A 16,528-nucleotide genomic window follows, 5' to 3' on the forward strand; every position below is an offset into this window, starting at 1 on the left:
ATTTGAGTAAGTAAAGTAAAAAGACTAGGGGGTGGACGGTTTTAAATGTTTTTGGTAAAAGGGTCTGTGGCTGAAAAAAGTTTGGGAACTCTTGGTTTAGGTCATCTCTTGCAAGAAACAAACTGTACACAAAGTGACCCTAGGGACCATATTTGGGCACCCATAATAGTCTTTATCATATCCAAAGAAGCAGAGAATATTTATATTTTATAACAGTAAGAAAAAAACAGAACATAATCAGATTACACTAGTTATTATATGGGTTATTTTATTTCCATTCTGTCCTTTCAGACCAGATTTAACTTTAAATTCTTGTAATAGACCATTATGTGCATTCTGAAAACATAAAAATAAACACATACAGAACACCTTCCTACAGTGTGCAGTCACCAAATAAACATGGCTTTAGTGGTAAAATAACACTGACAGAACCTATACTTGACACTATTTGTACAACAAACAGCTTGTACAACCCCTGGAAATAATAAGCAAATTTTAAATAGAAGGAATATTGTGATTTTTTTTTAAACAATGTGGTATCATATGATTTCTAGTAAAATACAAATTACATACCATTTAAAATTTTTATGCTATGAATATAAACATGATGTTATTAATTGCAAAAAACTAAATTCTTCCCAACCTTGGAAAAACATTTAGACCTCAAAAGTTGTTACTGAAGTGAAAGCATTAGATGCTGTTAATATGTTCCTTTTAACCTAATCACATTAAAACATATAAATATTTAACATTTATAATTATACTTTGCTCTTGCAACATTCAAAGCTGTAAATTCAATATGGCTACATTTTGTTAAAAACACGTTATGTACAAGAGAATTACATAAAGTATTTGGCATACTTACAACAATCTCATAGTGTAATATACAGTCTCTTCTTTTCTCACAATTAACCATGTCTGGCATATATTTGAAAATTCACCAAAAAAACATTAAAAAAACATGTTAAGAATGATGTAATTAGTATTCCAAAACTGGCCACTTTATTCAAATTAAGCAATCAATATACACAGTCCATTAAGATATAAAAATTTTGCTAAGAATGAAACAATTTTAGACCATGGGTACACCGAACCCACAACTATTCAAATACTGTAAAGCCAAAATTCAATTTACAGTACATTCTCTCTGCAATATTTCTTAAATCACGTACAAGTAATAAAAATAGCTGGAATTTACAAACAAATTGCTAAACATTGCTCACCTAAGAACGGAGACAAAAGCACTCGAAAGCTGAATGCGTTAGATTCGATTCTAAGGGATCCACTTTTGGCAATGGGCACTGGCAGTTAAGTCAGTTTGAGATCAACAAGATCCGTCAGTGTTTTCGACATTTAGTAGCTGCTCTGGCACATCTGCCTGAACCCGGTTCAAAAACACTTCCCGCAGTCAATTGCCACACCCATTTGTGCTTTGTCTACATGATCTCAAGTCCAGAACGACAGTGTTTCTATTGCTTTTTTACAGGCCTCGTGCAATTAGAGATAAAGGTTTAAGGGAAACACAAAACGGGGAAAAAAACACGTAGCACTGAACACAGTATAAGTCAATCTTACTTCAGTAGATCACTTCCAGTTATCTAGATTCTATCATTAAAGTATATATTATGAGACAGAGGAAAAAAAAAAAGAAAAGAGAGAGAGAGTTCCTTTGGCACAATACTCTGAATGACTCAACACAGCTATTTTATGGTGAACTTTTAGATTCTATGCTATGCCTCATTACAAATGAGAAATTTCTAGCACCTTTAGATTTGCCACTGTGTTAAGAGAGATTTTTGTCTTTTACGGCTAAAAATGTCATGATGAAGGATTACAAATTTCCTAAACTTCATATAACTATTTTTGCAAATGTTTAAGGCAAAAAAAAAAACCCTGTTGTAAATTCCTATGTGGAGCTAATTATGATAACTGTCTTAATACAGACTTGCTTTTAAGCACAAGTCTTGATTTAATTTTTAGCAGTACCTTGTCTTACCCAAGGGGATAATACAAAATGTGCCCTACCAGACTAAAGGTACTGGATGTCGGTGCAAAATATAAATGAGTAATAACTTTTTAAATGATTCTCCTTTACAAAAAACAAAGTGCAAAATGTTCCAGCTGTTAACAATATGCTGTACTAGAGCTGAGAAACTTTTCTTGGCAACGGCCTGGGCCGTGAAACCTGTTCACATCTCTTGCCATCATTTTCCAGTTTATTAGAACGGAGCTGATGCGGTTTTGGAGGGAGAGCTGGGGGATCTGTGGTGATGGGGACAGAGAGACTGTGAGGTAGAGGCACTGGGCGCCTGGAGTTGGATCGCTCGTAGACACTGTAAGGAGGCGGAGTTTTATTCTCCCTTCTTATGAGTTCATCAGAACCGCTAGAAACTGACGTGGTCAGAAGGTGATCACTCGGCTGTGTCTCTGCTCCGGATGTTTCCGATACGCTGCAGCGGCTCAGCGTTGAAATCCCACTGCTGTAACTTCCTGACAGACCTGGGGAGTTGGACACTAGGCCTGAGGTATGGCACTCTGTTGGAGACGGCGTGAAGGACTGCATGGAGCTCTGTGAAAATAGGAGTTACAAAGCAGTGGAAGAATTATGAGAACATGAACTGCAAGGTGTGATATGCCTTTGAACATAAAAGTCTAGTCAAATGAACAGCCTTATAACATCTGGAGAAGCTCAAGACAATTCTAAATAACACTTGTATTATTTTACATTATGATTATTACATTCATTATTTAAATGGAGAATACCCCTAAAATGCCCTTTTGCAGTAAATAAATTCATACTTTTGCATTTTTTAAAAATTCATTAGATATGTGACCTTATGCACTGCTGGAACTCTAAGCAGTGTAAGCAGGGTAGTTGAACTGGGGCCCATTGGACTGAAGGACCCCCACAGTGACCTCATTTATTATTACCATACTTGGGTATGCCACATGAAACTGAAAAGGCTGATGGTGTCGTCATTCCTACAACTCTGTAAAGCTTGATTGTGACTGCTGACGTTTTATGTAGCTTAAAAATAAGTACATGGAAAATATATAAATATCCTTGACAAATCTCATTGACGATGCTCATTTTTAATCAGATTTAATTTAATTTCCAATCAGGAAAATCTAAATCTTCTTTTTGCAGCAGGGCCCATCAAATATTGTGATGCCACAAATCAAATGATTCCTTTCCACTTTATGTTAGGAAGTAAAATAAAAAAAGGAAATTTAAAAATATAAAAACTAACAAAGCATTTTTGAAGTATAATTTAGAAAGAATCTTTGTAAAAAAAAAATATTTTTAATATTTAATGGGTCAGCATTACTAAAGTTTATATGGCATATTTAAAAGGGAAGAAAATAAAAATAAAGAAAATGGTGAATTTCTGGCGTATTTTTCATGTTTCTCCTTTCCCACTGTATTGTAAATGCTGTTGTTATATTACTGAAACTTGAAATAAACAAAGAAACAGCAGTGAATATCAGTAAGCATCAGTCTAAGGCAAACATTTAAACCGTTTCTAACACAATTTTAATGGAAAATGACTATATTTTATACTATTGTGCCCCCTACTGAACAAAATTATTTATTTTATATAAAAAATAAAAAAGAAAACATATTCTTAATGGCATGAGCATTGAATTGCATTGCTTGTTAAACATTTGGCAGTTAGTAGATTTGAAAATCACAGATTTAGAAAATCTCAAAATACGTCTTTATATTAAAACTATAAAGTTTACAAAATATATGGGGCATCTATAATATATATATATATATATATATATATATATATATATATATATATATATATATATATATATATATATATATATATAAATATATATATATATATATATAAATATATATATATATATATATATATATATATATATATATATATATATATATATATATATATATATATATATACCAAATGCGAGGCAAGAAATGCTGAACACATACCTTAAACAGAAACCATGTTACACTAATAATGATGTGAAGTGTATAATTTATGAAGACTTTAGCCCAAATAAACACATGCGCTTTTATTCAAGAACATAACCAAAGAAAAAAAAAATCATTCAATTTAAATGTTGCTGTCAATGAGTTAAAACCCAAGCTCAAATTTCAATCGACAGAAACTTGATATGTATTCTTGGATGGTGCAGAGGTAAGAACTGCTGTCTTATAACCAAAAGGTTCCGGGTTCGAGTCCGGGCACTCTGCGTTTTGAATAGTCAGCTGCTATTATTATCACTGTAATATAATAAGCATGGACATTTGATTTGAGTCTGCAGCACTGGTGTAAATTTTGCCTACTTGTAAAAGTTTTATTCTGTCAGTGACATTCACGTAGTACAACTTGCCTCTCCCTCTTTGAGTTGATGGTGTTTATCTCCAACCTTTTCACAACAGCAGTAATGACCACAGTTGGTTCTATGGTTGATGCATGCTCAGAACTATTTGTGGCACCGGCAAACAAAGATACAATATCCTGTGACCGCTATCAGACTATCATGTGGGATTTGCGCTATGACAACAAAGAACATGTGAAAAACAACAGATTTGCTGTGATTTCGGAGATCTGGCAGTGTTTTTTTTGAAAACTGTGTTTTGAGTTATAATCCAGGGCAAAGACTTTCCGAGTCTGTGGCCACAAAGCTTACAGAGCCGTTTCTGGACAAAGGCAGAACCGTAACAGACGTCTGCTTCTTCACAGAGTTTTCACTAGCTAATATACTGCTGCACCACAACACAGCTCTGCTTGGCACCAGAAGTAAAATTGGACTTCCACCTGCAGCTAAAGTCACTTTAGTATGTGAGCAATTCACCACGCTAGTGTTTAGATCTGGCAGTGCCATGCTGATGTTGTATGCGCCCAAGCAGAGTTGTGTTGCTGTGCAGCAGTCTATTAGCATTATAAATTATTATTATTATTACTTGCTGAAAGATTAAAACAAAAGAATAAAGAAACATGAAGTTTGATAAGATTAATTGCTTTAGGTTGTTAATCTGCAGGGTTGGATAGAAATAAGACAACACGTCACACGCAGTTAATATCCACGATGTAACCCAGGGGATGGTAGGTAAAACCCCACAAAATGGTGGTGCCCATAAAAAACAAAAAAGTGTAGAAACTTTACAAATAAATTTTAATAACTAGAAGAAACTATTAAATAAAGCTAGGGAAAATGAATAATTTAAATCAGGGAGTGTCATATAACAAACTGAAAGTTTTCAAACTTGTTCATCTTTTGATCAGCCAATCCTTAAAATGGCTCATAACGTATACTCTGCTGTTACTTTCTCCTAATTCAAAAGAATATTTAATAGAAAAGAATATTAATGTGCTCACTTTATTTAGCAGCTAGGTTACTAATAAAAGTACCGACTCTGGTCTTTGTACTGAGGAGTCCTTCCTTTGTGTGTGTGTGTAATAATATATTTTTTATATTTTGGTATTCACATTTTCTAATTCAGTATAATTTACCTTTTGTGGTGATCTTGGAGTGGCAACTGGCGATAGAGACCTTATATTTCTTGCTGGTGAACCTGTAGAAAAAAAGAACAAATCCTTTGTAGACTGATTATACAGTAAATCCTTCTCTATAAAACGATTCTCTAAGTTTAACCCACAAAATGGTTCACTCTAGTTTACCAACCAGGTCCACCAAGAACCCTAAAGGAGCTCCCACAGCTCACAGATACTATGAAATATACTGAAAGGCATTTAATGTTTGAACTTTTTAAATGTGAATCCAGTTTGCTCTAAATGGTTTAAAATACATAAAAGGGAAAACTTCTCAGAAAACACAAATAAAGAAATTAATTGACTATACCTTGGATGTTAATCCAAACATGGAAACATTCTACTCTGCTTTAAAAACTGCTTAAAACTGTGAATTGACCTACCGAAATTAATCAGGTCAGCTGACTCCATGAATTCTTTTAAAAAACAACTCAAAACTCATCTGTTCAGGAAGGCTTTTAGCTCTACCTGATTTTATTACCCTTCTTTCAGTTTACCTCTCTGTCAAGATGCTCATGTAACCTGTGTGTGTGTGTGCTAGACCATTAATTATGTTGTCTGTTAGGCTTTTTCTCTGAATTTACTATCTTAATCTTCTTTATTTATTTATCTGGTTTGTACAATGCTATATACAGAATACCCTGCCGTTCTTTCTTAAATTCTGTGAGGTGCCTTGAGCATGGGGAAGGAGCTAAATAAATAAAATGTATTATTATTATTATTATTATTAAATGTATACAACTCAAACTGCATCACTGTTGTATTGACCATAATTCCTTACATATGTCTTTTTGTATATACTAACACATACAAACATAAATTATATATATATATTTATAAGTGCCATTCTGGAAAAAAAGATTACTTTGTAAATAGAGTACAGAACATTATAGATATAAGTACATATTATTTGAGGCACATTGGTTTGAGTATACTGTATATTATAATCTATTAGTTACTTCTATATATCTTTGTCTATATACTGGATGGTATAAATGTTTTAAATATCCGTATACTGTTTCTTTTAAATATATATTGCTTTAAATAGATTCATTTACAGATATATATATACACTCACCTAAAGGATTATTAGGAACACCATACTAATACGGTGTTTGACCCCCTTTCGCCTTCAGAACTGCCTTAATTCTATGTGGCATTGATTCAACAAGGTGCTGAAAGCATTCTTTAGAAATGTTGGCCCATATTGATAGGATAGCATCTTGCAGTTGATGGAGATTTGTGGGATGCACATCCAGGGCACGAAGTTCCCGTTCCACCACATACCAAAGATGCTCTATTGGGTTGAGATCTGGTGACTGTGGGGGCCATTTTAGTACAGTGAACTCATTGTCATGTTCAAGAAACCAATTTGAAATGATTCCAGCTTTGTGACATGGTGCATTATCCTGCTGGAAGTAGCCATCAGAGGATGGGTACATGGTGGTCATGAAGGGATGGACATGGTCAGAAACAATGCTCAGGTAGCCCGTGGCATTTAAACGATGCGCAATTGGCACTAAGGGGAAGAAAACATCCCCCACACCATTACACCACCACCACCAGCCTGCACAGTGGTAACAAGGCATGATGGATCCATGTTCTCATTCTGTTTACGCCAAATTCTGACTCTACTATTTGAATGTCTCAACAGAAATCGAGACTCATCAGACGAGGCAACATTTTTCCAGTCTTCAACTGTCCAATTTTGGTGAGCTCGTGCAAATTGTAGCCTCTTTTTCCAATTTGCAGTGGAGATGAGTGGTACCCGGTGGGGTCTTCTGCTGTTGTAGCCCATCCACCTCAAGGTTGTGCGTGTTGTGGCTTCACAAATGCTTTGCTGCATACCTTGGTTGTAACGAGTGGTTATTTCAGTCAAAGTTGCTCTTCTATCAGCTTGAATCAGTCGGCCCATTCTCCTCTGACTTCTAGCATCAACAAGGCATTTTCGCCCACAGGACTGCCGCATACTGGATGTTTTTCCCTTTTCACACCATTCTTTGCAAACCCTAGAAATGGTTGTGCGTGAAAATCCCAGTAACTGAGCAGATTGTGAAATACTCAGACCGGCCCGTCTGGCACCAACAACCATGCCACGCTCAAAATTGCTTAATTCTCCTTTCTTTCCCATTCTGACATTCAGTTTGGAGTTCAGGAGATTGTCTTGACCAGGACCACACCCCTAAATGCATTGAAGCAACTGCCATGTGATTGGTTGATTAGATAATTGCATTAATGAGAAATTGAACAGGTGTTCCTAATAATCCTTTAGGTGAGTGTATATATGTTGACTTAGTGAACATAAGTGTAAATATATACATATATATGTATTTATGTATGTAAATACATAGACATTGTTTTGGATATATTCTTTTAAATATATATATATATATATATATATATATATATATATATATATATATATATATATATATATATATATATATATATAGGCCTGCCGGGCGGAGCCCGGCCGGACGGCAGGAGGACGTGAGGAGGGCTTGTGCCTCCTCCAGACCGCGAGGGGGCGTCCGTCCTTCCCTGTAGGGGCCCGTGGTCACGCCAGGCGGCGCCCCGATGCCGGTTTATCCCGTGCGGTTGCCGGTTGGGGCTGGAGCCCGGCCGGGACGCCTTGGAGGACCGGAGGAGGGCCAGTGCCTCCTCCAGACGGAGTGGGGCGCCCGTCCTGGTTAGGCAGGGCCTGGGTACAGGGCTTTGAAGCCCAGCCTGTAGGGACCCGTGGCCACCGCCAGGCGGCGCCCCGGTGCCTAATTATCCCGGGAGCCCGGCACTTCCGCCACACCAGGAAGTGCGGGGAAGACTTTGTGTGGCACCCGGAGAGCTGCCAGGAAGACAGTCGACACTTCCGCCACGCTAAGGCATAGAGGCGAAGCACCTGGGGCTCATCCGGGGCATTATTTATGGGGCCTCCCTCCAGTGATTGGTGGATGTCGGGTGGAAGTGGACAGAGCTGGAGAGAGGACAGGAGGCGGCCAGGACAAAGGCACAGAGACTGTGGGCCTGGACTTTGGGGAAATCGGTGTAGAGGCACTGGGGTCGTGTGAGTGTGCACGTGTTTATAACTTTGTATATTTGTAAATAAACAGTGTGTTGGGCAAAAATATGCTGTCCGTCTGTCTGTGCCGGGGCCAGCCTTCACAATGGCGCCCAACGTGGGGCCAACCCCCTGCTAAAAGCGCAGCGCAGGGGAGACAAGATGGCCGCGGGCCGGTGGTCCCGCCCGCTGACAGGCACGGGATTGGCGGTGTGTCTTGTGTGCCGCCGATGATTGGATAGAGGCGGGCCCAAGGAATGCCAGTCTCGTGCCAAACCGAGACCCGATTGGGCCAGAGGGAGTGGCCCAGAGGAGGCAGGCGTCGCGTGGAGCTGATGGACAGGTAAGCCCACCGACGTCTGTCTCTCTCTCTCCACCAGCGGCTCGGCGTGCGTCGGAGGAGTCCCTTCGGCCCGCCAAGCCGCCTTTAGAGGAACTGCTACGTGTTCTCGCCGCTCAGTGTGAGCAGCTGATGGAGATGGCGGTCGCGTCGAGAAAGCCACCGACTGAGACGGAGGATCGGCGCGGCGCTGGAACCGAGGCAGGCAGAACACGGCGGGAGTGGTGAGTGTTGCCGTTCCGTAGAGCAAGGGGGTTAGCGAACATGGCCGTGACCGATTACGGGACGACCGGCTCCAGTAGGCAACCTCCCAACAGCGGATGCGGCGGTGCAGACAGCTAGCGAGGCGAGGAGCTCGAACACGCAAGGGCTGGTAGGATCGGGGCTGCTGAGTGCCCTGGGTCCTAGCGCCCTGCGCTTCAAGCCTGCAGCTGTCTCCTGTCGCTCTGCCTGGACGCAGACGGGCTGGATTTGAGCTTTTGCTGTGCTCAGACCCAGACCGTCAGCGCGTCCAAGAAAAGAAGGAGGAACCGAAGGGTGAATGCCGGTTCCTCCGATAAGAGAGGACGCGGCGCTGGGTGCGCTGGCTGCGTCGAGAAGGGATCCTCTGGATGGGCAGAGGAGATCCCTGGGCGGCTGGGCGAGCTGCCTGCGAGAGCGTGCCGAGGCCGACGACGGACGGGCATGGAACCTGCGGCGGAGGACTTCAGCAGGCAAGTTGGGGCTGTCGGAGGGGGGCAGGAGCACGGTCGATACGGAGACCGACGGGGCGCTCGGGATGAGTGTCCTCGCTGTGCTTCTGGCCCTCTTTTTCTTTATTTTACAGGCCCGAAGCCCCGACGAGCGCTGAGGCCGACGCCGGCGGGGACCTGCCCGCCTGGAACGGGAGCGCCCGCTGGAGTGCTCCACGCCGGGAGGCCCTGGTGACCCGCTGGGGAACAGCGGGCGAGCGCGCGCAGACCACGGGGGCGTTTGCGCCCGGCGAGGGTGCGAAGCGGATGTCCCAGGGTGCCGTGTTGGACCCTGGGGACATAGTAGGACCCTCGCTGGGGACGTGCTGCCCTTCGGTTGTGCCGCTCGACCCACGTGTCCTCGCTAGTGGGGCACTCAGGCCCCGGCGGGCGGAGCCCGGCCGGGACGCCCAGGAGGACGTGAGGAGGGCTTGTGCCTCCTCCAGACCGCGAGGGGGCGTCCGTCCTGGTTCTGTTGGGGGCCACGGGTTGAGGGCATGGAAGCCCTTCCCTGTAGGGGCCCGTGGTCACCGCCAGGCGGCGCCCCGATGCCGGTTTATCCCGTGCGGTTGCCGGTTGGGGCTGGAGCCCGGCGGGACGCTTGGAGGACCGGAGGAGGGCGAGTGCCTCCTCCAGACGGAGTGGGGCGCCCGTCCTGGTTAGGCAAGGGCCTCGGGTACAGGGCTTTGAAGCCCAGCCCTGTAGGGACCCGTGGCCACCGCCAGGCGGCGCCCCGGTGCCTAATTATCGGGAGCCCGGCACTTCCGCCACACCAGGAAGTGCCGGGGGGAAGACTTTGTGTGGCACCCGGAGAGCTGCCAGGAAGACAGCCGACACTTCCGCCACGCTTGAAGTGGCTAGAGGCGGAAGCACCTGGGGCTCATCCGGGGCATTATTTAAGGGGCCGCCTCCCTCCAGTGATTGGTGGAAGTGGACAGAGCTGGAGAGAGGACAGGAGGCGGCCAGGACAAAGGCACAGAGACTGTGGGCCTGGACTTTGGGGAAATCGGTGTAGAGGCACTGGGGTCGTGTGAGTGTGCACGTGTTTATAACTTTGTATATTTGTAAATAAACAGTGTGTTGGGCAAAAATATGCTGTCCGTCTGTCTGTGCCGGGGCCAGCCTTCACAATATATATATATATAAATAAATGTATATCAGACCAAATGTATATCAATTAATGTATACATCTAAACAGATGCATTCAAAGTAATACCATATATCCAAACCAATAACTTGTATACTGTATGTATATATGAAATATATTTATACGTTTCAAAGCAAACATTAAAACATATAAAACGTAGCTCTGACCCTGCCTCTTTGGCTTCCCAATAAAGCTCCAGATCATCAGAAGTGTGACCAAGATTAGTGGGCCAAAAAAACATATGGATAGCAAAAGTGAACAAAATGTTGGCATAGATTTTGCAACTTTCAGTTTTTATACATAATTTTTGCAATTTTTCTCTTTAGTTTATTTTACCTTGATGTTGAGGCCTAGGTGGTACAGGAGGCGATACCAGCTTTCCAACACATTCTGTAACCTGTGAATTTGCTTCTTTACCACTATCTAGACTCCAACTGCTTGGTGTGGGATTTACTACTGTAACAGACAACACAAGCCCAGTAATGTAAATGTAAAAGGGAAAATACAACCAGAAAAGCTCAGCACACACTTGGAAGCACAAACAAAACAATGCTTCATAAAATAAATATCTGAAAAGAAAAGCACATATAAATATTAATTATCTAACATAGTGATAGCTTTCTAAACATAGGAACTAATTACAATATGCAGACCAAAGAACAGCTGCAAAGCAGTGTACATGGGACCTTAATAGTGAGCTAGCAGTCCTACGGGACTAAAAGAGCATCACCATCAAAGATTATTTTTTATACTATAACATAAACATTCATTGCATAAATAAAACTCCTTTGGTAATTATAATTCCTTTGGTAATATTTTGAACATTACTTTTCTATGCTTCACAGTAAAACTTTTTTCTAAATTACAGAATTTCAAGTACAATATCTTTAAATAGAGGCCATTTAGCTGGAGAAGAAAATAACTTATTACCATAAATACAATGTACAGTCAATAATCACTTGTACAGATATTGTTTACAGATGCATTTTCTCCTCCCAAAGTTAATTGGGTTAAAGGAGCAGTCAGGATTACCACAGAACATACACAAGAATGGCACATTTGTTAAAATCTTTGAAAAAAAATAATTTTCTCTGCCATTTTTACATAAATTTATATCACAAACTACTAATAATGTAAAAAATTAGGCACATTTTGCTGTGTACATTTTTTCATATTTTTTATAAATAAATAAGAGCATTGCCCAAAGGTAAAATAATGCTTTATAAAATAGACAGGCACTGTATATATAGTAAATAAACAGAAAATGCAACCTAACAAAGCATAGTCAAACCCATTTAATCTATTTCAGAGTTGAGGACACCATAGTCAGCTTCTGCTGCATTGAATGCAAGGCAGGAACAGACCAGAACAGGGTGCCAGTTCATCGTAGGGGGTCACAGAGTCACTCACACTTGACCAACAAGGGGAAACATGCAAATTCCATACAAATGATGCTCGACCGCAAGATTCAGATCCAGATAACTACTGTGCCACAAAACAAAAAATGTGATGCATAAAAGTAAAGAGTGAATATAGAAAAAAGAAATTTTCTACATAATACAATACAACAGAACGATGGAGACAGGTACATAAATGAAAAAGATGCTTCAGAAATAAAGATGATGAAAAAAGCACCTCATACAAGATGTGCATTCAGATGTATAAGAAGCTGTACAAATACATGGAAAAGTCAACAATGGATACATTTACACCAATCAGCCACAACATCAAAACTACTGACAGGTAAAGAGAATAACACTGATTATCTTGTTACAATGGCACCTGTCAAGCTGTGGGATATATTAGGCAGCAAGAAAACAGTTATTTTTTGAAGAAGGAAAAATGGGCATGTGCATGGAATCTGAGTGACTTTAACAAGGGCCAAATTGTGATGTCTAGAGAACTGGGTCAGAGCATCTCTAAAATGGCAGGTTTTGTGGTGTGCCCACAGTATGTAGTACATACCAAAAGTTGTCCAAGGAAGGCCAACTGGTGAACCAACGTCAGGGTCTTGTGTGCCCAAGAGCAACTGATGTGTGTAGGCAGTGAAGGCATGCCTGTCTGGTTTGGTCTTACAGAAGAGCTATTGTGGTACAAATTGCTGATAACTTAATGCTGACCACGAAAGAAAGATGTCAGAACACACAGTATAGTTTGCTACATATGGAGTTGCATAGCTGCAGACCAGTCAGATTGCTCATTTCAACTCTGTCCACTGTTGAAAGCTCCTACAATGAACATGTAAGGGTCAGAACTGGACCATGTAGAAATGGAAGAAAGTAGCCTGGTCTGATGAATCATGTTTTACTTTTGGTCATGTGAATGGTTGGATACATGTGAGTCATTTATCTGTGGAAAAGGTGGTAGCAGGATGCACTCTGTGAAGAAGGCAAGCCAGTCGAGGCAGATTAATGCTCTGGAAAATGTTCTGCTAGGAAACCTTGGATCATGGCATTAATGTAAATGATACTTTGACAGATAACGCCTACCTAAAGACTGTTCCAGACAATGTACACTTCTTCATGGCAACGGTATTCCCTGATGGCAGTGGCCTCTTTCAACAGAATAATATAACCTGCCAAACTACAGAAATGGTTCAATATTGGTTTGAAGAACATGACAAAGAGATCAAGGTCTCCAGATTCCCCACCTCTCAATCTGATTGTGCATCTATGGGATGTGGTAGAAAAATAGGTCTGATCCATGGAGACCCCACCTCTCAATTTACAGGACTTAAAGGTTCTTCTGCTAACGTGCCAGATACCACAGGGCACCTTCAGAGGTCTTGAGGAGTCTATGACTTGACAAGTCAGAGCTGTTTTGGTGGCACGTGGGGGACCTACACAATACTAGGCAGGAGGCTTTAACATTGTGGCTGATCGGTGTATAATGAAATAGAAAGTACAGATTAGACAGACAGCTTGTGTGATAGTTAGGAAAAGGAATTATATTAAAACTAGACATTAAGCCCGTTACAATAACGGGCACTAGAACAGTAGTGCATAAACATTAGTAGGAACAGTCTGTATTAAATGGCAAGGGACCTTGACCTCATTCTGTTTCTTGTCTTAATTTTTTTTTGTCAAAAATGTTTTTGCAAGAAGCCTAAAGTAAAATAAAAATAAAAATAAAATAGAAACGTGTATGACAACACAGTAAGTATAATTAATATTGTCTTACTGTAAAACTTTGTAACAATCTGTAATACACAAAATCTGAAGAAGATATTTAGGAAAAATTTTCTATTTCTTTACCTCATGAAATTTTTCTATAAAATTTCATTATAGACAACATTTCTTATAAATATTCTGTCTGAGTTTGGCAAGAGACTGCCTTGTTCAGGACCATCTACAACCTTGAATCACATAATTTCTACAGATTTTCCAGCTGCACAGTCATGCTGCGAATCTCCCAGTTTACCACAACCCAAAGGTGTTCAATTGGGTTTAGATCCGGTAATTGGGAAGGCCACTGAAGAACAATGAATTCATTGTCATGCTTTTGAAACTAGTTTGGGGTGACCTTTGTTTTGTGACATGGTGCATTATCATGTTGGAGGTAGCCATCAGAGATACTCAAATAGGCCTTGGAATTCAAGCAATGATTAGTTGGGGAAAATGAGCCTGAACTGTGCCAAAAAAATCATTCCCCACACCATTACACCACCACCACTGGCCTGGACTGCTGACATAAAGAAGGCTGAGTGCATGGATATATACTGTTGGCATCAAGTTCTAACACTACCATCTGTGTGCTTCAGCAGAAATAAAGATTCATCAGACCAGGCATAATTTTTCCAGTCCTTATCTATCCAGTTTTAGTGAGCCTGCACCCACTGCAGCCACACCTTTCTGTTCTTGGGTGACAGGAGTGGAACTTGATGTGGTCATCTGCTGTTGTAGCCCATCAACCTCGAGGTGGACATGTGCATTCTGAGATGCTTTTCTGCTCGCCACAGATGTACAGAGTGGTTATCTAAACCTTTCTGTCAGCATGAACCAGTCTGTCCATTGTCCTCTGATCTCATTCATCAACAAGGCATTTCTGTCTGCAAAACTGCTGCTCAATGGATGATTTTTCTTTTGCATATCACTCTAGAAACTGTTGTATATGAAAATTCCAGAACATCAACAGTTACAGAAATACTTAAAATAGCCCATGTGGCACCAACAATCATGCTATGGTCAAAATTACTGAGATCACATTTTTTTACTTCCTTATGGTGTTTGATTTTAATATTAACTGAAGTCCCTCACCTGCATCTGACTGACTGTATGCATTACACAGCTGACATGCGATTGGCTGATTAAATAACTGCTTGGATAAACAGGTGTATACAGCCATTGTTAATAATTTGCTCAGTGAGTGTATTAGTGTTCATCTTTTACAACATATACTGTAAATGCATTACTCAATTAATGGTCAAACAAAAAAGCTAAGCCTGCCTTCAGACCGTATTGCCTCATCACTCTCTGTATATAAATCTCTCCTCTTTGACATTCTACCTTTATTTTCATGTTAATAAAAAGTAGACGTCTATAGTTCTGGGCATTAAGCAAAATATGTAAACTCCCTACCGATGACTCTTATGAACAGTCCAGATGATTAATAATGCTAAAAAGTAAATGATACATTTTGGTGTTCTTTTATAAGCAAACATGATAATCTTGTGTAGCCTTGTGTACATGCCAGTTTTATTGGCCTTTGCTTTTAGCAGATATTGAAATAGTATACTCATAAATTACACCCTCATATCTGGCTGGCCAACTAATTTATTATTTTGTAGGCCTATTTTACAGTGTTTCAAAGCAAACCATCACAAGATAATAATACACAGCATGATGATAATAAAACAAATCAATTTTCCAAACTCTACTTATTCCAGCCTGAGACTTGCAGCACCAAACCAGTGACTCACATTAAGCCAATTTACACGCATGTCTTTGAAACACTGCATGGGATGCATTCCGGAGAAAACTCACTACACTTAGGGACAACATGCAAACTCTACAAAGACAGTGACTGGGCTGAGATTTGCACCTGAAACAGTGAGGCAACCATGCACCACTTTGCTGTGCCCACAATTAAGTATAATAAGATGAATATACTGTATCTGAAGCCAAGGGCCTGGAAAAAGCCACAAGATTAACTGACAAGCATACTAAAAACTTTTCAAACTGAATGGAGCCTACAGCTACTGTGTGGGCTTACATTTCATTAGTGATTAAACATTTCTGGGTGTCAATTAAGTGCCGCACCATTTTTATTTTCATGCAGAAACCGCTTCCCACAGCACAGCTACATAACCACATCAGAATTCCCCACACAGTCCACACTGCAATTTATACTGTATCTGTCGGCCCAACTAACTCTGTCAGAATCAATGTCCTTCCTTCTTACTGAGTGGCTCACAAAGAAGAGGAACACAAACAAATTCTGAAATTGTGAAATGACTAGTGATGGCCTGTCAACTGAGATGTCATCAACCATGTCACTCAAATTAGCAGAGCAAGCTGCAGCATTATAATATCATGTAGACTTGCTGGGAGAGTTGCTGATTCTAAAAAAATGAGAGCCAATGCAGATGAACATAGGCTCAATCTCTTGTCAAGTCTTTTAAGTAATACTGTTCAGCGGACGTATCTAAACAATTCAGTCTATAAGTGTGATTTCATCATTATGATGTTAAAGTGAGGCCACTCTTTATAAAGTGAGTTGTCA

The 16,528-nt window shown here is 40.6% G+C and overlaps 1 protein-coding gene across 3 annotated transcripts in view; it reads right to left on the reverse strand.

The window, feature by feature from the left end:
* Positions 1–259: 259 nt before the first annotated feature.
* The window catches only part of dock4b (dedicator of cytokinesis 4b), a 432,150-nt gene continuing 415,881 nt past the window's right edge, over positions 260–16,528 (reverse strand). For 2 of the 3 annotated variants that reach the window (XM_039760946.1, XM_039760944.1), the window contains 3 exons: positions 11,144–11,263; positions 5,496–5,557; positions 260–2,569 (listed from right to left, as the gene is read on the reverse strand). In XM_039760946.1, the coding sequence (XP_039616880.1) occupies positions 2,141–2,569; positions 5,496–5,557; positions 11,144–11,263 (611 nt within the window). In that variant the 3' untranslated portion in view covers positions 260–2,140. The remainder of the gene's footprint in view (positions 2,570–5,495; positions 5,558–11,143; positions 11,264–16,528) is intronic. The other variant, XM_039760945.1, reaches the window with a different exon arrangement.

This window comes from Polypterus senegalus, chromosome 8 (genome assembly GCF_016835505.1).
Source record: "Polypterus senegalus isolate Bchr_013 chromosome 8, ASM1683550v1, whole genome shotgun sequence".
In the NCBI taxonomy this organism is placed as follows: Eukaryota; Metazoa; Chordata; class Cladistia; order Polypteriformes; family Polypteridae; genus Polypterus; species Polypterus senegalus.